The sequence below is a fragment of the Lonchura striata genome, chromosome 8 (assembly GCF_046129695.1).
Source record: "Lonchura striata isolate bLonStr1 chromosome 8, bLonStr1.mat, whole genome shotgun sequence".
Taxonomy (NCBI): domain Eukaryota; kingdom Metazoa; phylum Chordata; class Aves; order Passeriformes; family Estrildidae; genus Lonchura; species Lonchura striata.
Window position 1 is genome coordinate 11,984,868 of NC_134610.1, and position 23,976 is coordinate 12,008,843.

At 43.8% G+C, this 23,976-nt stretch overlaps 1 protein-coding gene across 1 annotated transcript in view; it reads right to left on the minus strand.

The window, feature by feature from the left end:
* GLI2 (GLI family zinc finger 2) overlaps positions 1–23,976 on the minus strand; it is a 185,268-nt gene that overhangs the window by 31,249 nt on the left and 130,043 nt on the right. The window contains exons 4-5 of the mRNA XM_021526130.2: positions 6,525–6,727; positions 4,656–4,847 (exon numbers count right to left, since the gene is read on the minus strand). Of these exons, the coding sequence (XP_021381805.2) occupies positions 4,656–4,847; positions 6,525–6,727 (395 nt within the window). The remainder of the gene's footprint in view (positions 1–4,655; positions 4,848–6,524; positions 6,728–23,976) is intronic.

A 23,976-nucleotide genomic window follows, 5' to 3' on the forward strand; every position in this document is an offset into this window, starting at 1 on the left:
CATCATATGAAAACCAAGAGCCCCATAAAAACACGGGATGGACCCATAACTGATAAGCGGCACTAAACTACAAACACTCTTTGTGTAACCAGTTCCTTATTCACCTCTCTCCTTCTGCAGAGGCAACACACCTCTTTTTTAGACTGCAGCAGATGCTGGACATTTGTTCTGGCACCAGACACTGTCCTGGGACCCTTCTTTCTTCTCTCCACAGGCCGATCAACTTTGCAGTTCAAGGAATACTAATGCTTCCCTCAAATCCTAGCTGAAAGACAAGGCTGCATTCTTCTACTCCCAATCCACAAGGTAACTGTTTAGTCGACCCAACTTGCATATGTAAATTGAATTCTTTAGAAACCAGAGTGTAGCAGGATTCCAGACACAGCACTTATGGGGTGCTCTGGGACTTTTTCTCTCTTCTGCACATATTTTTCTGGGGAGGAAAACAGCACTGCTGGCTAGAAATGGGTGGGAAATTGTTTCCCATTCTCTGAACCTTTTCTGAGATTTCAGCAAGTTTCCATTCTATGCTGGGACAAAGAAAACAACAAAAAAATAGGTCTTTGAGAGTTTTTAAGGAAGCGACTACAGGATGCGCCGTCTGCCCAGAGAAGCGAACAGCTGGCTTGGTTGGGAAGTCATCTGTGATCCAGAACATCCAGCCTGCAAACCTAGGGCTGCTGTCCCTCCAGCCCCAGGGGAAGCACTTCCTTCCTAGGTCCCCATGAGGCTTGGTTCTCTGCTTTTGTCCTGATGGAGCAGTTGCTCCACATGAACCTGCTGGAGAGAGTCCTGAGCTCACCTCTCCCGGCCACGTGCCTGCCGACTGCAGTCACCACCCAGCTGCACTGCCAGCCCTGCTCCTTACCCTGCTTGCTATTAAATAATTTCTTTCAAGGAGAAAGACTCCAACAACACTGACTGAAAGAGGCTGGTGAAGCTGAATCACTGTTTGATTTGGGGATATAAAGTCCCGCTTTGTGATTTGCCCACATCCCAGGCAACTATGCCAGCTGCTGGCCATGCTGTGCTGAACAAAGCCTTTTCCCTCTTAAACTGCTGATTGTGAATCAAGACATTTGTGACACCATTTGTGGCACCAGGCAGCAAAATACGGGGTAGAGATCCCCCCTCTAGCTCTAGAACTGGACAAAATGCAATGACAGCACTGCAGGGTCATCCCTGCTATTGGTAAGTGTAGCACAAACACATCTATACAGCTGTCCTGACATGAGGGACTACCTTGGACCTAACTTGTGCTCAAGATGTTTTTTACCCATTCCCTTACTCAGCATGTACAACCCAATCACACTCTTAAAGCTGTGCAAAGTGATGGACTTGAAGATGACCTCTAATTTCTACCCTGGCATTATTCCAAAGATCTGGCTCTTGCTCCTAAAGCTGCCACTACTCTGCTCACTGATCTCCTTTTCCTTTGTGGTCTCCAGTGATGAAATGTCTTTGCTTTGTACAGCACTTTGAGATTTGCTGGTGTACAGGGCTAGAACAGTAGCAGAATTGAGTCAGTGTGGATAGACTCCTCTTGAGAGAAAATGGCTCCTCCTGAAGGGTTGAGGGTAATCACAGGAAGTCCCGTGCCTAGGGAAAAAAGCAGCTGGAAGTACTAAACATGAAAGTGGTAGCCATCTCCAGGGTCATTGTGTTCCCCACCAGTCTTTCCTGCCTCAGGGATGCTCTTGCACAACCACTCTGTCACATGGAATAATCCACCATGTAGCACTACTTCTAAAAAAGAAATGCAAAAGATTGTTTTGGTCTGGTGAATAGAACCTGTAGGTAGTCTCAAATGTACCCCATCAGCAATGCTGTGACATTGGAAAGTGATTAACTTTTGATTTGAAATTATAGGCTTTCCAGAAAATAGGATTAAGCCTGGATTCAAACTCCACTCTTGGATTTTGAGTCCCTGTTTGGATGGGGAAATGTCACAGGAGAAGCAACTGAACAGTTGTTTAGTCTCCACTGGGACTGGCCTTAACACCACAGCAATTTGGTACATAAAACTTAAATCTGGTCTACTTTACTGCTTTAACTTCTTCTAGCTGTACCCTGAAAACTCAGCAGAGATGCAGCTCTGGGCAGCCCAGCTCAGTCACCATGTGCACATTCAGCAGGCCTGGCAAAGGGTTGGCACCAACAAGCTCCAGCTGCCATTTATATCCTATTACTTTTCCTGACCTTAGACATGTGATGGAGTGAAAAATACTGACAAAAAGCTATGAAAGCACTGAGAAATTCAATTACAGGAACCAAAAAAGCACAGGTATGTGTCTGTGGAAGAATCACCATAGCCAGTGTCCACAGCTCCCATGGACCAACCAGCAGATCTTTGGAAGTGACGTGACACTGAATAGGCCAGATTTAATACATGCTTATCTCCTGCTTTTCTTTTTGCAGGTGCCAGTGTTATCACAGATGACTGATGGTGCTGCATGTGGTTTAACAAGAGCTACCTGCATTTTCAGCAAACTTATTCTTGTAAAGTTTCTATGTTCCCAGGCTCCCTGGGAAGAAAAGGGCTCTCTGAACAACAGATGCAGTGGGGTGGTGACTCACTGGGGGTTTATGCATGCTACTGATATTCTTGTCTCAGAAAAACACCATAAGAGGATGCTTTATTAAATTATCTGTTCAACTATTTACTTAGGCCCTGCTGATTTAAATTTTTGAAATAACTTTCTAAAAAGAGAAGGAGACACTGTCTCCTCATTGAGCATTTCAGAGCTATCCATTTTACTCTCTGCTTTAATAATGTACATCTTCTCTTTTCTCTGGGTGATGGATAAACCCAGGCACATGGATTGGTACTGGACTGGTGGTCCTTTACACATTCTTAAAAAGTAGTGTCTTGTGCCACATTCTCATAATGTTTGAAAATTTCCATCTCGTGCAGAACATATGAAGACCCAGAAAAGGCTTTCCAGTTAATCACCAACAAAACTTTTTCAAAAGATTGTAATAAATTCTTGGTGAGCCCTGGCTCTGCAGTGAATCATGGTTATGAGCTTGGCTGCATGAAACGGAGACCTTTGATACGTGATTCACCGTAGAGCTGTTTTCAGGAGAAGGCAAACAGTATGAGTCTTCTGCCAAGGGGAGTATCTCAGTACCTCAGATAAAGATTGATCTTCAGCAAACCAGAGGATGAGCATCGTGGTGTGCTGGGAGCCAGCTCGTACCACCATGAAAACAGTTGTGTTTGCTTCCCTCACTGGCTGTTTATCTGGCACTTCAGTGAGGCACTGCTGGTCAGAGATGGACTAATAAGGAGGCAAGGAGGAAGGAGTCTTGTTCATGAGCCCGAGGGGAACTTGGCAGGGCTTGTTTGCACCCATCTGCTATAACCACAGGCATTAACCCTTGGGAGAGAATACAGAGCAGTCTTACTGACCAGCTGCTTTGTAGCAGAGAAGCCTGGGATGTATTTTGGGTGTTAGAGGGCAGGATGGTACCAAGGAGCTTGTTCTCTCTCTTTCAGACCAGTATCGAGGTTCCAAATTAATCTAGGAATTACCAGCACAAAATGACTATTCAGGTAAAACTTCCACAGCAGCCATAGATGAGAAACTGTTTTTCCATTAGAAGTATCTGTAAACTCCCATCACTGAAAAGCCAGAACAGCTTTTATCATTCTAAACCAGTCACTTTATGAAGCAGCAAGACCACAAAGTCTTTCATCTTAAAAGCTCAACAACAGAAACTTTGAAGCGGTAATGAAATGATGCAGATCTCCACTGCAAAAATTGTAATGGTCCACCAGCAAATCGAAAGACATCCCAGGAAACAGACACCAAATCTGAAAGTTGAGCTGAGATTTTTCCTTCTTGCAGCAGAAATAATCCCCAAACTGCCCTCTGTAATATTTGTAAAACCAGTTCTTGCAAGATGTAGCATGAAGTGAAAGGAAAGCCATTTCTAACAGCTCTAAAAATCCTTTGGACCTCATATATGCTTCCAGATATGCTTCACAGGGCAGCAGTCAGGCCACAGGGGTGACTCAGCACTGCAGTGCCTAACATGATTCTATTTCTTCTTCATGCAGCCAGGAGATAAAGCTTTCTGGGTTTATAACACACATGCTATCACAAATACCACATTCCTGCATTTTTAATTTTCCTTGCTCAAAGTACTATTTTATTCTTTCCACTGTGTCTCCCCATTCAGATATTTTCTCTCCTTGTGGACCCGAGAGGTCTCAACCAAGATGAGATGTCTGCTGTGCCTAGTCCAGCTTTGCATGCACATGGCCCAGCTTCACCCCAGACACTAAGGAGGCAAAACACAGGGTGGGATGAGGAGCTAGAGATATAGTTTGTCCCCAGGCACACTCTGGTCACTCATGGTCAATGCAGCAGGACAGCAGCAATGGCCAGCTTGCTGGACCAGCCCATCTCCCTACCCATGCTGCGGCCATGCCATCCTCCCTAAGACAGCAGGATGTATCTGTTTTAGGTTATATGTATTTTATATATCTATGGAAGGAGGTGACCTTTTAAGCCATAAATTATAATGCAGCACCCAAAAGTTCCAGCAGGGCAGAGTGACCACATTCAGCAACCTCCGCCTGGAGGACAGTCCCATCCATCTATCCCAAAATTTTAGCCATGCCAGAAAGAACCCAAGCTGCTACTCACCATCAACAGGGCTGAGGTAATCGTGGAGGTGGGCTGTGCTGGCTGCTCCCCCGCCCTGCATGAGGAGGTCCCCATAGGGGTTTGGGTGGCCGGCCATCAGCGTCATTTGGTGGTAGTAGTCAGCAGGGTTGGCTCCCGGTGGTGGCGGTGGCAGCCCGAAGAGGCCTCGTTCCTTCAGGTGCTCATGAGCCACTGTTGGAGCCGCAGGCGAGGAGAGAAACATGGGGAGAAGGTTCCCACTGCAGTGTTAGACCTTGGAGCTGACGCTGGCGGCCCCGGCTCCCCCCGCGCCCCCCGCCAGCCCCAGCCGCACGGCTCCGCGAAGGGCGCGCGTGACGTGCGCTTGGGCGTGCTTCTGTGGACAAAGGAGACCAGGCTGGGGCCTCTGCATTCCTCCATTTCCACAAATTTATAAACAATCTCTCGTTCCCCCTTCTAATAATCCTCCCGTTCGGACGCAGCCAGCACCCCTGGGAGGGGGGGAGAGGGCCCAGGCTGCCGACAGCAGTAACCCTGTCAGCATTAACATCCCTGCCTATTAGGAAGGAAAGACAAATGCAGCCCAGTTCCCGATAGCAGCGTGAGGAAATTAAAGCCAAGGTCTAATGCATAGAACTAGGTTTAGTGTCTGGCAGCATAAAACCATTTCGGCTGCCAAAGCCAATTACACTCACTTTCTCCCAGCTGTAATTTTTCAAACCTGCCTCCCCACCCGCTTGCCCCATTAACTTATTTACCACCACCTTAAACAAGGGAAAAAAAAGAAAAGAAAAGGAGGAAAAGAAAAGCAACCCAAAATGTAATGCCTTTCTTCCACAGCAAACAATGAAGCTGGTTTTGGACGGAGAGGACAGGGCAGAACACACACACACACAAGCCATGAGACTCTCTCTGGCGGGGGCCTGAGAGTTCCAGTGACGTTTTAAGGGGAGGGAAGAAGAAGACATATGCATGTCCCCATCACTATAGTGATGTTGTTTTAGCCATACAAGACAGTTTTATGTTGCCAGACACTAATCCAGGGGCCTTGTTGCTCTCTGGTTCAGTTTGCTTTGCAGTGTTGAAGGACCGCTGGCCCCAGCAGCAGCTTGGGAGCTGAGGGATGTTGGGGCTTACTGGGCATGCAGAGACCAGGTCCCCAGCTATTCCCTGGACACTGAGCCAGCCACCTGCAACTGTGTAATGAAGCTCTCCTGATGAAGTAAGGCATGACTTACACCTTGCCAAGTGAAAGCAGTGTTGTGCATTTTCCCCTTTCCCTGTTGGATATCTTTGTCCCCAGCTCCCCAACATGAGGTCTGATAGGGCTCAGAGAGCATGATCACCTCTGCCAGCACCCAGCACCAACTCCCCACATATTCTCCTTCCCTGAAGGTTGCTGCAGGGCAGCTCAGGAGTAAGGAGGAAGAAAATGTGGCCCCTCGCCTTCACTCAGCAGCCACGCTGACCCCAGACACAAAGCCAACAGGGATAACCCAGCTGGTGTTGTCTCCTCTGTAACATCAGTCTCAGCCAGGCCAGGCAGCCAGAACAACTGTGACCCTCTCTGGGGAAAGCTGGGTCCCAGTCGAGACATAAGAACAGGGAAGCTCCTAAGAGAGAAAGAGCGCTGCAGAAAGGAACGTACTTTAAGCAAAATATTTATAATATGATCCAGCAGTAATAGCTATTCTCACGCTCTGCTTTCTCAGTGCAATGATGCAAAACAAATGTGTAGTTAAAGGGGAAAAAAAAGAAACAACAAAAAGAAAAAGAGACAGCTCTCCCACTTCAGAGAGCAGCTGTGGAGTCTTTGCAGCTGTAAATCCCTGGGTTTTAGGGAATTTCAGTCCTGGTGAGCTAGAAAATCACAGTAGCACAGTGCCTTACCGTCGGCAGGACTGAGGCCCCTGGCAGCAGAGATGACGGAGAGCGTGGGGCTGCTGTGCACGGAGCGGAGGTAGTGCTCCATGTGGGGTGCCACGTAGGGGTGAGGGGGGCTGAAGGGCGACTCGCCGGGCCCGGCAGGGTGCGGAGACAGGCGGATGAGGGAGATGTCGGAGATGACAGGGCTGCCGCTCAGAGGAGGAGGCCTGGGAAGGAGAAGAGAGACACGCCGTCAGTCACAGCCACCCAACAGCACAACTGCTTGCCACCCTTCTCTCTCCTGCCCCACAGCCTTTGCCCACAGGAGAGGAGTTCAGCCACACAGTGGGACAATCTTCTCTTCTTGGCATATGCAGAGTCTGAAGCTCCCAAGCTTCCTGTGGACATGCACCGCTATTGCACTAAATATGTATTTGTGCAAGGTGGCTCACCCCAGCTGGGCTGCTAAGGAAAGGGGCATGAGCTGCTTTAGGCAGTGCCTGCGTACAGAGGAGGCATGGAACACACCCGGTGCTAGAGATCCCACTCCATCTCCTTGCACAGGGAGGCTGCCCATACAACGACATTTGAGGCAAACCTGGGGTTTGCAAGCTCCTCACTGCCCCTGGAATATCCAGATGTCTAGAGCTGCCATATGCAGAAAGCCCTACACAGGGCAGCCTGTGCAAGGATGGAATATTGCAAGAAGAACTCATGTGATCTTGAGCTGTGCTTTGCTCAGCCCAGCCTGCATGGCTTGGCCCGTGCTGGCGCAGCAGCCCCACCTCCTGCGTCCATCATGGCCAGCACAAACCTCCTTGACAGGTTGGTGGTATGGTTCAGAGGGCAAAAGTTCATGAGAGGTTTTACAGCATGCTTTCTGGGGGCCACCTCTCTTAAATCCCTCAGATCTTCCCCAGGCCAAGTGCTACCTGAGAATAAAGTCAGTAAATACTGAGGGATTCAGCAGGTAACAAAAAACCATCACATGCGTGTTTCAGTGCTTAAGCAGTTTTTTGAAGGGTGAACAAGGATGGAAGAGAAAGTTTACAGACTTCTCCCAGACACGTGCCCTACTGTACCCTCCAGCCTCTTAAACCACAGAGGGTGCAAAGGAGAAAAAGTTACTCACCCTGACCTGAAATGCAGAAAATCTGAGCTAGACACCAAAGGAGGCAGAGCTGTCATTAGGCAAAACAAAAGAGCAAAATCTGCTTTGTATTAGCTCTCTCTGTACTCACAGACTGCTGGAAGCAGAGCTGGCGTTGACACACAGGTCACAGCAGGGACAGCATTTGTCCCTGACTGGGTGCTCTGGCAAAGCTGAGGGAGATGGATGTGCACCCCGTGGGGCTGCACCCCGAGCACAGAAGACAACAGGAATTTGGAGGTCAGGGATCTGGGACGTGGGCTGATCTAAGGGAGGGTATTACAAAGGCCCTTCACTAAGACTATTCAAGTATGCCATTAGTGAGTGCATGGAAGATCTGTCTCTCCACGCACAGACAACCACAAACACGAAGACCTGAGCAGTTTCAACACGCCACCAGCACCTCAGGATCTCAGTCCCACCCTGCCTTATCAACAGTTCAGGTGCATTTTAATTTATTTGTAATACTTGCATATCAACAAAACCACATAGAAATGTAATATAAGCTTTGCAGACTTATTCAGCAATTTAACAAGCGTGTTTGTCTTTGTTTGATCTTCTGTGTGTTTCTCTGTCTTTCTGATAAATTAGTAAACCTTGTGGCTTTTTGAACACTTTCTGCTGATGGGTAGTAAATTAAATGCTTGCTGAAATATTTATAGTTCAAAGTGCTTTCCTGTAGAAATGCACTCTACAGTGTGGTAGAGAGCACACTCGGTGGTGTGAAATAGCAGGCAGTGAAAACCTGTCACACATAAGGGCTTTGTGGAGATGCACAGCCACCAAAACAGGTGGCTCATGAGACCCAGGCTGGGGTTTTGCCAGAGAAACACCCACCAGCATCAACCCTGTCTTCTTTCATGACACTGAAAGACGAACTGATGATGGCATGGCTATTTCAGACCTCATAACCTCCCCACCTGTGTTGCCATGGCCTTCCATTACCAAAATTATGGGGTGACCAAAGTCACTCCCTGGTGCCTCTCGCCATGACGTCAGCCGTGGCGGCGGCGAGCTCAGGAAGCTGCAGCCGAGGCCGCTGGGGCTGGTTTCTGTCGAGGCTGCTAATAAAGGCATCCGAGCACGGAGCCGACCAATTTATTTCTACCGGGGAGGAGGGAGAAGTGAATCAAAGTCTCTGTTCCAGATTTAGTTTCAATTCATTTCTAATAATCTCCACCGCCTCATCTGGAAAAAATGAAACAGGATTAAAAAAAATGATGTCATTAAGAAAACATCTGACTAATTTTTCTTCTGACGAAGACTTAATATAAGTGAGGGGCGATGTAAATTAAAAGCAGCCCCAATCTTCCCTGGGCCACAGAGCCTGCCTTAATACATAAGCCATGAAAGAGGTTTTCTTACATATACAATAAGTTCCCTCTTTCATCAGTACTCACAGCTTCTCCCAAAAGGGTTGTGAACTTCTTTGATGCAGTCCTGGAACTATGTATTACCAGGTTTATGAGCCTTTGGAGCCTCTGCTGATCAAACTGTGAGGCCGACATCTAAAATGCGTATAACAATATGAAGGGTTTGCTGTTCATTTTCTCTGTGCTAAATTAGGCAGAAATGCTGGAGTCCCTCAGAATAGGAAAACTCCACCCTGAACAAAGAGGTAACACTGGGAAAAAGATCAAGAATTTCCCCAAAATGCATGCAGCTGGAAACACAGCTGGTGTTGGAACATGAGGTTGGCCCTGTGCACAAAGACTGGGCTAGAGAGTAGGCAGCTTCTTATGGCTCTGCTTAAATTCTGTCCTTGCTCACTGGTTCATCTGCGAACTAGGACATCCATACTCTCATCAAAGTCTGGCTTTTGTGAGCCCTCCCAGGCAGGGATCACCTCTCACTGTTGTACACCTACAATCCTAGAAAAACAACATCCCACACTGCAGCATGTCACAAAATAACGTGACTTCCAGGAGCTGCTTACCAGCAACAACTCACTCAGCCAGGGGCATCCTCTGCTCCTAACCCCCAAATGTTTGAGTTTTCCCCCACTTTTTTCCCAACTGCATTATTTCTTATCTCATCCCACACTGAGCTATCACACTGCCACTGCAGCTACACAGTAGAGGCAGCTGTAGCCTCATAGGTCTGCTCCTTGCAGAAGAGAACCATCATATAATGACCTTTGGAGGCACTGGATGAGAGATGAAGCAGTGCTGGAGGAAGGCAGCTCTGTCTCTATGTCCAGCTCACATCCAGGGTGTGCAGGGCCCTCCATGCCCATCTCCCAGACCCTGCAGTGGGACAGCCTTCAGCTGGGTGTAGTGAACCATGCAATGAAACCATGGTGCCAGAGCTGTGTTCCTCAGCCTGTCCATTGAGCCCTCTGTCTAGACCTCTGCTAACTATGTCACTCCCTGTTTCTTTCCTAGATCCCACAGACGGCACAAGGAAAACACCCCACCACCTGAGGGTGAATGCAATGCTGTAAAAATGTTGCTGTCTGCAGTGGGATGAGGGATTTCACCTGACCACATATATATCTGGAGAAAGTGGGATTCTGGTTTTCAAATAGGCTAAGAGAATTGGGTGTCCAAACACCATTAAATTTAATGTGAGCCAGGGACCTGTTTTCCCCGTGGCTCCAGCGAGAAGCCCAGGCTCTATAATTAATGCTCAGGATTTGTAGAGCAATTTGCATCTCTGATGAAGCACGTGAGCCTGGATTCATTTCCCTCCCCACCCAGCAGTGGCTTTTCCTTTGCTGCTCTTTAACAGAGGGAGACACTGAGGTGTGGGGGACATTACCTGATGTCACCTAAGGGCTGCAGGTGGTGCTGGGGGCATACAAGCTGCTAAAGGCTTTAGAGAGTAGGTCTTTACCAGTGTAGTGGATGACCCCTCTGGGAGAGCAGAAATCCTGGCACAAGTTACCTGGCTTCAGCTGCCTGCGAAACAGAACTATGGGGCAATGGTGACACTTGACAACAGAGAAACACAATCAACAAAAGGAGAGATACCAGCGTATGAGACATGATACACACTGCCTGTGGGACACTGGCAGACTTCTGGTGGTTTCCCAGGAGCTGGTCACTCCATAACATTTCTTCACTGGGGAAAAGAGATCTGCTTAATTTTCTTGCTTCTTGCTGAAAGGAGTGACAGCTTGTCTGAAGTCTGGGGGAAGGAGCTGGCAGTTTTCTTTGAAAACTGAGGCAAAAAAAGCTCAGCCCATGGTTTTCAGTGAGGCAGAGCACCATTCTCCCTTGGAGAATGTGTGTGCCCTTGGAGCCTGGCAGGTGCTTGCCTTTGATGCTGCTGCTGGATGCAGTGCTGAGAAAGAAGCCTTGTGGTCCCACGGCAGAGGAGCAGCATCCTCTCTGAGGAATTGGGCTGGGTTCCTGGAAGGGAAAACCTCAGGAACTGGCAAAACCAGAGCTGGCTGCTATGAAAAGAATTGGGGTGACTTTTTACCGCTTTCCCTCAGTGGACATGCATCAGCAGTTCCAAAATCTTGCGTGATGGGGCAACATCTTGTCACTGCTGTGAGCCTGCAGCCTCTGCAAGGGACACTCAGCAATGAATGTAACAGTTAAAGAAGTTGCATATTTCTGAAATAATCTCAATCAGTTAAATAAACCCCAGAAAAATGTGGACAATTACCAAGCACTAATGTTCCATGACTAGTTTAAATTAATACTTAAGTGACAAATAAATTCATTCTGCAGAAAACAAAGGGCTGAATACTTTTCCATATGCTTAATGGAATATGGACACTTGAAGGCAATTGTTTTGCTCTACAATAAAGAAATTCATAGCTGCTAAACAAACATAGAAGCAAGGAACAGAACTACTCATGGGGAGAGGTATCATACTCTGGTAGAGTTTTGCTATTAAAAAAAGCGCTTTTAAAACCAACAGTCATTTTTAAACCCCACTTTTAAACCCCAAAACTTCATTTTGTTCTGTTTTACATAAAACTTCCTAGCCCGTTTTTCCAAGTCCTGTGTACCGAGAACAACACCTTTGTCTGAAGGAGATGGAGAAAACCATACAGATGACTGGAAAATGGACTGCTCTCATGGCAGACACTGTATGGATGGGATGCCAAAGCTGTATTCAACAGGAAACCTAAAGTGCCCCAGGATTCATGCTAAATGCATCAGTCTAAGCAGCTCTCACCAGCCGCTCAGCATCACCTCTGTTTATTTCTGATTTAAAGTCCCTTACAACAGGAAGGGCGAGAGGTCGCAACAGTTGTGCGGTACCCTGAGGATCAAACCCCATGAGGTCCCTCAAAACAAGGTAACTTCCCGAGGTCAAACCTCGGCCACAACTATCAAATTCACATGGCATTTGATCATTCACAAAGATTTCCCTCCCTTGCAGCTCGGAGAGCAGAGGATGTGCCCAGAGCTGCCTCGCAGCCGCTCCGGGGAGCGCAGGGCAGCCTGGTAATGAGGCGATGGGGAATCACTCGCTCTCCCCAGCTCTCCCAGCACTGCAACAAGTTGATAATTACCCAGTAAAGGGACCTGATGATCGAATATAAGACTATCAACTTGGAGAGCCGGCCTCTGTGTCCCTCTACAAAGAGATCGAGATGGGGACTCCAGAGACATCACTGCTATCTCCCAGCCCCCACTCCATTGGGATGCACAGCACAAGTAATATATTTTTCCCCTGTATCTTCTCAGCTCTAAAATAAGGTCAATATATTTTTTTTTTCATACTCACAAAGAGGAATATATAGAAAATCAGAGCTACCATGGCTAATTCAGCAGTTAATGCTCTCACTTATGTTATAGAGATTATGAATCTGAGCAAAAATTGTTATGGCTTTTCTGCAGAAATTTAATGGGTATGTTTCATGCAGTTCATATTTTCTCATCTCCCCTCAAACATGTCTTTTATCAAGAAAGGAAGCATACAAGTAATAATAAAAGGTTTATAACAATAAAATATTGATTTTAAAAGATATTTTTATCAACAAGGGTAGGTTCCCATTAGATGGGTTTATGGATGGAATTGGCAAATTCAGCATTGCAACAAGGCTGTACAGCAAAACGAGATGTTTTTTTAAAAGATGAGCTTTAAGTGCACAGCAAGGTTTGGAGTTCTAATAGTAGCAAATATTAATTTCTCCCACTGTAGAAATTAAAGACGGGAATCCTATGCAATCAGTGTTGCAGATGTCAGATCAGATAACTGTGATAATTCTATTGGGCCTTAACAGATAAAAAACTTTGAATATGAAATCCCTTATTTGTGAATTTGTGGCTTGGGCAGCGCTTTGAGAAGGATTTAGGTAGACACTATGAAAATCCCACTTCACATCCATTGGCAATGGTAGTTATCATGCCTTAAGTCTAACCTTGTACTACTGAAATCAAAGAAAACTCTGCCACCAATGGGAAGAGCAACAAGAACACAACTCTTATGTTTTTCAACTACACAGTATCATAATATAAGGCAGGTACAATTTCTTTGCATTATTTTTTTCCCCATCCTTTAGACTTTAAGCTACTTCTAGCTTGTGAGCAATTTAAAATACTTGCTTTGGGTAAGTAAAAGCATTTTTTGTTACAAAAGTGGAAAAAACCGGTGGTAAACATCTTTCATTTTTCCTTTTGAAAGATGATTCCATATTCAAACATATCTGACTTCAATCCTACATCTAAAATATCTAAACCCAAGAACAAATCAAACAACCTATTTTATTTCACCTGATATATATTATTTTTTAATAATGAAATCAGAAGTGTTTTGGTTTAGAGTTTGAAACCATTGGAATATTTTTTCATCTAAATTCTACCATAAGTTAATAAAGTTTTTAAGCTCACAGGTTGCCAGCCTCAGTGGGGTCAGGGGCAACTTTTGGAGAGACCAAAGTTGGGAGCCTGAGCACAGAAATTGGTTCTCAGATTAAAAACTCTCCTGACCACATATGGTTTCTCATTGCATTTGTGCTGCATTTACCACAACAAGGGTCTAGTATTGGCTGACATTTGTAGTCACAACTGCAACACAACAACAATAACAATATTTGCTTTAAAATGGAAGAAAACCACAAATTTTTATAAGTAAGGTTGCCCTCCATTATATGACACACAAAGAAGCAAGACATCAAAGGTAGAAATTAGAGTTGATACGAGACCTTCAAACCCTAATCAAATTAGTGTCTGAGGGAGAGATCTTTGATTTAAGCTTAATAGTGGTGATTTTTCCTCAGATTGTTTTATACTTAATCAGCCACACAACCCACTGTGCAGACATATGTTCCAAAAGCACATCAAAGCAAGTAAACATTCTGTTTCAGATCCTAATATCCTATTTTTTATCTAATTATCTTACTTACATGATCTTTTAATTTAAGTTCTGAAAGCTCACCTTTTCACACAAGCTTTCCTTTAGGAATGGAGGTAGAAGGATGACCAGCTCAGTTCTTGTGAGATACTTACCAAAAAAACTGCACAACGAATAAATCAAAGCACAGCAGATGAGCCTCTAAGATAGTTTCTTGAGAGATTAATGATGAAAGCCTTCAGAGAAGAAGCGTATTTTAAGAAGGGGAACTTCAAGGAAGTTAGCTGAGGGGGAGAGAAGGAAGAAAGGTGAGAGAAAAGGCATGAAGGAAAGCATGGATAGAAGTGTAGGAGCCAGAGAAAGCAAGCCAACCTAAGGAGCAAACCTGGAGGCACACAAGTTTCAGGGTGAAACCACCCTGCATGAGAACTTGATTCCAGTAGTCACAAATTTTGAGAGTTGGGGTGTCAAAATGCTGCAAGGTCAGGGTGGGGAGGGGATGAAGGCTGTGCAGTGGCATGGCTGACTGAAGGAGCAAGCGAGGTAGGAATCGGTGGGGAAAAAGATGGGGAGAGGTGCAGACGCAGACCAGATCCTGATGGCAGAGCTGAGGAGATCTGAGAGGAGTCAACCCTGGTGTGGGGATGTGGGAAACGAGTGTTAGAGAGATGTGTTGGATGTGACACAGCCATCTCTCTGCATCTCATTGTTTTCCCTTGGGACACATGTTGAGGATATTAGCACTTTCAAGTGAATACTTTGCTTGTAGCTGTGAAGAAATTGGGCTTGGGAAAACAAATGGAAGTGCATGTTTGTGGGGAAGAAATCTGAGTTTTTGAATCCCTGCCCAGTGTCTTCTTCCTATGCTACTTTTGGGTGGAGGCCTCTCTCCCTTAAAAGGTTATAACATTCAAGTGCTACAGAAGGGTTTAGCATTTAAAAGACAATTCCTTTACTACTTTGGGAAAGTCTGCTTCCATGTTATGCCAGCACTAACCCATTGAGGAGAAAGACAGAGGCAGCAACACCACAGCAATGGGGCTCACGGAAGAGTCAGGCAAACCACAAAAAATGCTTATTCATTCATTACACTTTAAATCTGCCTTGGCTCCATACCTGTCATATCCCAGAAAAGCAAAAAAAGACCATTCCTCTTCATCATGACTGTAATACAATCAACTGGCTGCAGCATTACTCTAACCAACGTTAACTAACAGAGTCTGTGTCTGACATCTATAATTTCATGTTAACAAATTAGGTAAGACTCCTGCATTTCCTGGTACCTTGAATGCCCAAGAAGCTCATAACTTTTCTTTATATGCAAAATGTCAGGGAAAGGGCAAACAATGTTATGCCAGAAGACCATAGCCAAATCACTTGGTTGGAATGTGCTGTAAATCACGGGGTGAATGGAAAATGAATCTTTGTTCCAGGACAACGACTTCCAGCATTAATGTTTCTGCTAATATGCTCCTTTTCTGTTGGGAATGTCCTCTTCCCATAATCCAAGGTCCTATATCTTAAAACCTATAGCTAAACAAGACACCAAGGAAGGAAAACCTACATCCAATTAAGTACAAAACTCTGAAATGTCCTGCTTCTCTTTTCTAAAGTACGGGGGAAAATCATTGGTGCTCAAGCCCTAGAAAAATGACACACTTGCCCTAAGCAGCAGTAAGCTGCTGTAACTAACTGGAAGTAACCAAACCCCATAGTCTACAAAGGGGAATATAACAAAATGGGAATAGGTACAGCACAGATATCTACAGAGCCTTTCCAGACACAGCAGACAGAGGAGCTCTGTCAGTACATAAAGGTGATTGTGATAGCTGCACAGAAATACATCTCACACACACACAGACACACGCCAGGCATTCTGCTGGTGTGCTGTGTGTGTACCTGCCTCTGGTGCATCACAGCACAAAGGAGTAAGAGACATGCCTTCCCACAGTAACAAAGCTTTTGGTTGGGGCTCCCTGGGTTTTCTGCAGGAATTAATTTTACTGACATTTGACACATTTTAAACAGCAACAGTACTCACAGTAACCTCCAAAGGGAAATATTCCCGAACAATATATAATAAATACATTGATTTCTAATAATAACCATCTGCCCTAAATCTTTTTGCTGACAGGTTTAGTTGGACCAAAGGCCCTTTTCACATCTACTTCGTGACAGTTCCCATCACTACATAAAGACTTTGAAGTGCCCTAACGTGCAGTAAAATGCGAGATAACCTACCAAACTGTCAATATTTCTTCACTTCTAAAAGGAAATGCTAATGGCACTCAAAGAGCTCAAGATGTAATGTAAGATCTGATCCAGCAGACTGGCTGATCTAACCAGCTTTTGCTTTGCACTGAGGATGCTGAAAAGCAAGCAATTATATGGTGAAGAGCAGAACTAGGTAAAAGTTTTTCACTGATATGACTGTAGGGAATAAACCCTTTTTATTCCAAACAAGCTTTTCTCTTGAAGTATCTGGAGTTTTCTGTACAAAATAAGAGAATTAACAATAAATCAGCACTTCAACCTTAATTCCTTCTTTTTAATCTATCACTTTTTTCCCCCTTTCTATTTGCATTTTTTAACATTAGAAAGAAAATGAACATGAATGAGACATACATGTTTTTGTTTTTTTTTTTTTAAATCTAGGCAGCATTCTTCTGGGGTTTAATTTTGTATAGGGAAAAGTTAAGCACAAAAAATTCAGAGAAAGCAGAGTCTCTCCCCAACTGCCTGCAACAACTGGCATTTCTCTGCCTGCAATGTAGATCTAGCCTGCAATGTAATACTGAGAAAGGCTCTATGACAGGAGAAAGTAAAAGCAATAAACAGAAGTCCAGTCCTATGGCAAAATCCCAGCCCTGCTCACCACACTGTACAATTTGAACATACTTCAAAACAGCCAGGATGCTTCCCCCACCCTGCAAATCATCATCTCATGGTAAGAAAATACGAGGTGTTTCATATCTCATTTGCCATGTAACCACCCAAAAAAAACTTCCTTGCCAAAGTCCTTTGCTCCCAGATCCACTGGTGTCATTGACTACAGCTGCTCTCCTGTTCTTTCAGTTTTTCAACAGTGTAGGAAAATATAACACATTTATCAGGGAAGGAATAGGGATCTGATGTTCCCCAGCTGTTTACTGTTGAAAGTTTGCACTAGTGCTTTTCCACCTGTGGTTTGCAAAACCCTTGGGAAACACTAAAATCTCCTTTAGGGGCTGTGAAAGACAGCGAAAAATCTCTGCAAATCTCTTGTTATTCAGGCCAAATTCATGATACTACGTTTAATAACTCTGCTAGGAATTTTTTAGGAAGGCCACAGACTGTAATAGCTTGAAAACCCCTCACTGACCCTATACTTCCCAAAATCAGTAAAAATTACACACAAAATATTCTTAAGAGTAATCCCTGATGACTGTCCCACTCCGTCCTACGCCCACCAACATCAGCTGGTGCAGGAGCAGGCACATGTGATTTAGGGTACTTTGCTATGCTGGTGCAGAGGTAACCCCATCTCCTGTGCCTGCTGTGTGCCTACAGCAATACCTCCTTCAAAACGCCATGCAAAGGGAGACCTGTGGGCCTCATCTTTCATTCTCTTATCTCATGCAGCTATTCCTTATGCAGACACATTTCTGTATACAAATCCCATTATACTTGACCCTCAGTTCACCCTGTTTCCATTACAACGCTGTAGACTCAACCAGACTTGCTTCAGTGCCAACTTTGTGCTGTCATTCCTTGCGCAGAGTGGTAATAAAGAAATCACTGTTTTAAGCTGACAAAGAACAGATTTCTTACTAAGTAAACACTGATGTTTTGGTAGGGAAATTAAGTTATAAAATTGTGTCTACAAAGGGAGACCATACAGATGGAGTTTGTTAAGAGACAGCAATACAGTCAACAGTGGTTAATTCAATTGCCTGCTACTTATCAGATTTTTTTTTTAAAAAGGCTTATCCAGCTTTTGTAAATGCAAATGCAGAAGAGCATTTCAAAGAGCCGTTGTCATTGTAGCTGGAGAGCGATGTACACACGCACATGGTCTTTCCAGGCCAAAGAATGCAGCCCTGCACATCTGCCGTGCTATGTTGGTGTCCAGTAGGTCTGTGCTCACCAGCCTAGCAGGAGAGGAGGCCTGGGCACAGGCAGCTCATCACCATGCCACCACCCACCAGTGGCTTCTGTCCTTAGGGCTGTACCATGGCCTCACCTCTCCTGGCCACTGCTCTTACCTGCCGCTCTGCCTGCATGGGGCCTCCCATCAATATTAGATACCCCAGACCTTCCTTCAGCTCAGGTAAAAACTGGACACTATGCTCAGCTGGGTAAAAGTAGCAAGTTCAGTACCTCCAGTCCTCAGCTGACCCTTAAGTTATGCCAGCCTGACCTCAAATGTCACAAATTCCCAAAAGCACCAGGTTGATGCCAAGTCTGAAACTGTTTCCCTCCTAAAAGCTCCAATGGCAGAGGCACAGCCACTCTTTATGCTCCCCCTTCCAGGGAACTGCAGCTGGGTTTGGGGTGCTGCCTGAAAAACAGGTTTTTTGCAGCATCAGTGCTGGCAAAGACCCCCAGACATCCTCCTCACACAAACAGTTCTGGTACCTCCTGTTTACTAAATCCTGCTTGTGTATTTGCGCTGTAAAATTAGTTCACATTAGTAATTTTTCTTGTGTCGATACAGACTCGGCTATTGACTTCAGACCTCTTGCAGCAGTGGATTATTTGCTGGTATTCTCATGAAAGACTTCACTTCAGTTATGATTCTTTAGATGATTTTTCCAAAGTATAAGTCCAGGTTTAATGAAGAGGGACTCTAGAGCTGTGGTGGTTATTTTCAGACAGCATTGCTGCTACTCCAGCATCATCACAGAGGTCCCAGAACTGGTGTCAAACAAGCCAGTTTAGAGCAGTCTAGAATGTTAGTGTGCAGACAAAATATCCCAGCGTCTGCTTCCTGTGATGACCAAATTTTCAAGGAATTACCAGTGTTTGAGTAATTGATAACCACTCAGGTTAGACTGTGTTGGTGGTGCTGGTTTGAAAAGAGTCTCAAGAGGCCAATGACATTTTCAGTTCTATGGCCTCTAAAATGAGGCCTTTGCTGCTGTTTTACCGTGCTGCTCTTTTACCCTGATCCCATGCTGTACCCTTGGGGATCAAGGTACAGCATTAGAGTTGGCATATTATAGGGATCAGGTCAGGGTGAATAATTCTATTTTCTATAGATCAGCTACAAGGATTTTGCAGTTGGTTCCCAGGAGAGAAATCATATAGAAGTGATTTCTATTTTTCTCTTTTTTCCTTGTCCTCCAGCCCAACTGATTCTCTCTAAGAAGTATTGCTAGGAACTGATGGACAGTGAAGTATCTACAAAGTTTTATCCAGTACATTTTGAAGTCTCAATAGTTACAACCTGTTTGTATATTGTTTCCAATAGAATTCTCTAAAGAGAGAAATAGTCATATGAAACCAGTGTCAGCAGACCCCAAACCACATCATTCACTTGGCAAAATTGTAGCCTTCCAAAGTCAAATACATTTCTAGCCATCTTTGAAAAAGAAATTGTACGCAAACACATAACTCAACCACTTTTCAGGCTAGGTCAGAGAAATTCAAACCCTCACCCAGGACATGAGATGACCAGAATGTAAGAGGTTAAAATGGAATTGAGCCAGCTTATATTATATTATATTATATTATATTATATTATATTATATTATATTATATTATATTATATTATATTATATTATATTATATTATATTATATATTAATTATATTATATTATATTATATTATATTATATTATATTATAGATTAATTATATTATATTATATTATATTATATTATATTATATTATATTATATTATATTATATTATTATTATATTATATTATATTATATTATATTATATTATATTATATTATATTATATTATTTTAGAAGTTGTGTCTTTTAAGGGTTCCACAGGATCTTTACAGAGGACAAATACAGTGGACTTTTGGGCTTTAGTGGATAACAATGAAAACCACTTCATATTCCTCACCAGAGCATCATCACACGGCCTTGCCTAGTGAGTCGGAGGGAAAGGCATTCTCCCACCAGCACCACTTCCTCCATGTCCTGGGACTGTCTGCTCAAGGCTTGGCAAGGTCTTGACCTCTCTTGGCATGCAAGAGCTAAACCTGGTATGACTCCAGACTTCTCTCAACCACGTCTGGTTTGAATCCTGTCAGTGCCTGGATGAGTGTTACCACAAGAATAAGAATCTCTTCAAAGAGTTGTTTGTTTGTTTGTTTAAGAGACAACTTCTGCCAAATGTGAAGAAGGTAGGAGCTCTGTGGGCTGTAACTTCTTTCCCTAACTTCTTTCCCTTCAAGTCCTGATGTACTGCTGGAGCTTAGGATTCTGTCAACCTGGTTTCTTCCTTGCTTGATCTCTGCAGAGCAGGTTTTGCATTTCTGGTGAATTATGTGACAATTTCTGATAAGGATGGATGGTGAGCAGAGACTTGGGTTTGATTTCTGTGCAGATGTCACATTGCTTCAGGTATCTCACTCTGATGCAGCATATTGGATGAGTGACCTTTCCCAGGGTGACTCAGTGAGTAAAGGACACAAATGGAGAGACAGATTCCTTAAGGTGCCTGGTGCTGAAGAGCTGCAGACTGTGCTCCCTGCCAAAGTCTTGCACTCGATGCAGTGGTTTCCTATCCCTTCGTTTGGTTTTTGACTACCTTGCCAAACTGGACTTTTTCCAGGATCTGGTTTCTGTGATTGACTTCATTACTTTGTGTTTCATAAACCCAACCCTTCCAGCTCCATGTTCATTGGTGCTTTTCTCCCAGGCAGGGCAATTTTGTGGTTCACACATTCACCAGCAAAATTGCTGCGACCTGTGAACTTCCAGTGCAGTAAAGATTTGTGTGTGCACATGGGGTGTGTGTGGTGTCTTCCTTACTTAGCAGTGTAAGGTCTCAGTCTAGTCTCCTTCTCCTGTTACCATCCTCACTGGGTGAAAGCTGGCTGAAAGTAATCTCCTGGCCTACTGTGTACCATGGTCTGCACTCCCCAGTCACATTTGAGATTCAGTTGAAAGAGCCAGTGGTGTGCAAGAGGAAGTCTTTAATTAAAATGAAATTGTAGACTTTTAGAAGCTGTTCTTGAGGGCTGAAGGTAGAAAGTGGATGCGGTGCAGCCCAGCAACCTGGCATCTTGGAAGGTGTTACAAGAGCTTGACTAATATGTCTGTAAAAATCCATGTGTATGATAGCACAGGCTGCATTTGTTATTAATTTTTGACTTGTCAAACTTTTGTCTTCCTTCACTGAACAAGAGAATGAGACCTTTCATGTGGAATTTTTGTAATTAAAAGTTTATCTCCTACTGATAGGTCCTTATAACTTCTTGCACTTGCTCTGTCTCTCAGATACTCTATGACTGACCTTAGAAAATGGCCTGTCCATTCTTGTACCTTTTCTTCATTGTCTAGAAACTCTTCTAGTAGGCATAAATGGTTGTATTTATCCTTATGATTTTCATGAGTACCAAATTGTACTGTATTATGGGTAAGAGCAATTATATTGCCATTAGATTATGAGCAGCTTTCCTGTACTGTGATGTGACATGCACAAATAGAATTGTGAATATTGGCAATTTGGATCCAGATAGTTGAATTTCCTTGTTTACTACTAATACTTTAGATTATTTAAACCATAAAATACTTTTAAAATCTACATTATTTTCACCTGTTACATCCTTTGCTTATTTAAACAAATCAAGCAGCTGATACAATTAAAAAAAACCCAAGCATGTAAAATGCAGGATCTTAAGTTCTATTTTAAAACTAAACTGCAAGATAGGAGAATTTCTTATCAAAATCCTGTCTACAGCCTTTTCTACAATGAAAGTATGTAAGAGCTTATATGCCATTGAAATCAACTTGAGCTGCAAGTGATACTTGATGGTGCAAAAAGATGACTGATGGGACTTTCGAAAGCTTCTACCACATGGAAAACCTCACAACTGGGATTTCAGCATAGCTTTGGTTGCCAGGCTTGGTTTGTTTGCCACTGAGTTGTCTAAAATGAGTAAAGAAATCCACTGCACCTAAGCAGTTCTTATTTCTCATTTCCAGACCACAGTACAATGGCTCTGTGTTTGCCTATTCCAAAACCAGAGAGAAATGTTTAAATAACATTTTGTGCTGAATTACTAAAACTGATGCAAATGTTTTAATTAAAATTTGAGTATGTTTAATACCCCTTCTCTTGAATTTTATATAGAACCAATACTTGGTGACTTAATTGCCCAGCAATATATATTTTTTAGATTTTTTGCCTTATATTAATAAAATGAGTGTATTTACATAGTTCCAACCTAAGCACATCTCGTTTTACTGACTAATTGCCTCATTTAAAGGGCACACAATGTTAACACCTTTTGGCTTGCCTGAGGCTTTACGTCATGCTACATGCTGAATCCCATAGTGAACTTTATCCTATGCAAAAGATAAATCATGTTCTCTCTCCTTCTTGATAAAATGTTCCAAAAAAATCCTCCACAGCTCTCTGATAATTTTAAACTGTCCTCATTACATTGAGGTTGTGTTCAGACTACCTAGATGACCATGTCAGACAGATCTGGGCTGCTGTTGTGGAATGCAGTGGCTGTGACCTGTGAGTTGAGCACCCATGCAGCCATCTCTCCATGGCTCTGCATAGTTTGAATGTGCACAAACAGGGCTGGGGGTCTCATCCTTCTCAGCACTCAAATGCCACATACCCTGGTTTGTGGTGAGATGCAGGAAGGGAGATTTTTGAGGCTGTGGAGTGATGAAGATCCTCCTGCTTCTGCCCCTGGATCAGCAGTACAGGAGGCACCAGAACTGTTACTATCTTCAGAATAGCACTCTCCTCAGGACAGCAAGTGACCATTCATTAAAGTTTTTCTGAAGTCAGCAGACCTAAACAGGCATTTCTAATTAAGCATACACTTACACATTTTCCTGAATAGGAAGAGGCTTTAAAACAGTTCTTTAGCCCAGAGCACTTTCTGTGTGACCCTCTGCATTATCAACTCATCTCTTAGATGATACTTTTCAAGAAGATGCTATTCAAGTATCTTCTACAAATCCTCTCCTTCTTGCTAGTCCTGATTAGATTGATCTTCCTTTAATTTACTGATTTGATGACTGAATGCATTAATTCCTTCACCTCCCTATCATTCTACACTCTGCTTTCCGTCATCTACAATGCAGTTTTCTCTTGTAAAATATCATACTTCACTCGAGTGAGAATGAAAGACAGCCTATGAAATCAAGTGTTTTATCTCACAGTAAAGACAAATAGTCTTCAAGAATGTGCATGTAAGAACATCACCCTAATGGAGCTGTAAGCTTCAAACTTTCCTATTTTTAATGTATTAACCACACTCTGGTAGACTTTACCACTCTACCAGTGTACTTTGGGATGTGTGGTTACTCTGTGGGATCTTAAGAGGCTTTCAGATGAAGCATTCAATCAGCAGGTACCATGTCCAGTAGCTGGTTTGCAAATCAAACGCCATGTAAGTATCTCCATAACCAAGCTAGGAAAGTCTCTTTTGAAGGGGCAAGAGAAGGAATAAGACAAATTCTTCTCCAGGATGCTTTCACAGGATCAAAAGGAAAATATCTCAAAAGCCCTTACTGGATTCAAGAACCCACATTTATTTCTCTGAGAGACTTAAACTCAAAAAGCTGAATGTGACTGCATTTTACACAGCCCCAACATACTTTTTCAGTCTTACCTGACTTCACCCAGGTGCTTTTATAAGTGACTTTGGCTCACGTGTGCAGAGTAGAGAGAGGTGTAAGAGAGAGATAAAATGAGTTGTGCAGGAAGAAACACCCCCCTACTGTGAGGAGGCTCCACCTGTGCAAAAGAAACACTGGCACACAACTGCAGCCAGAGAAAGGGCAGGAGGCGAGGGTGGAGCCTAATTCTCACATTTAATTTAATAGCATGTGCTCAGCAGCAGGGAAACCATGGTACAGGTCTTTCTGCTGCTCAGGGGGTG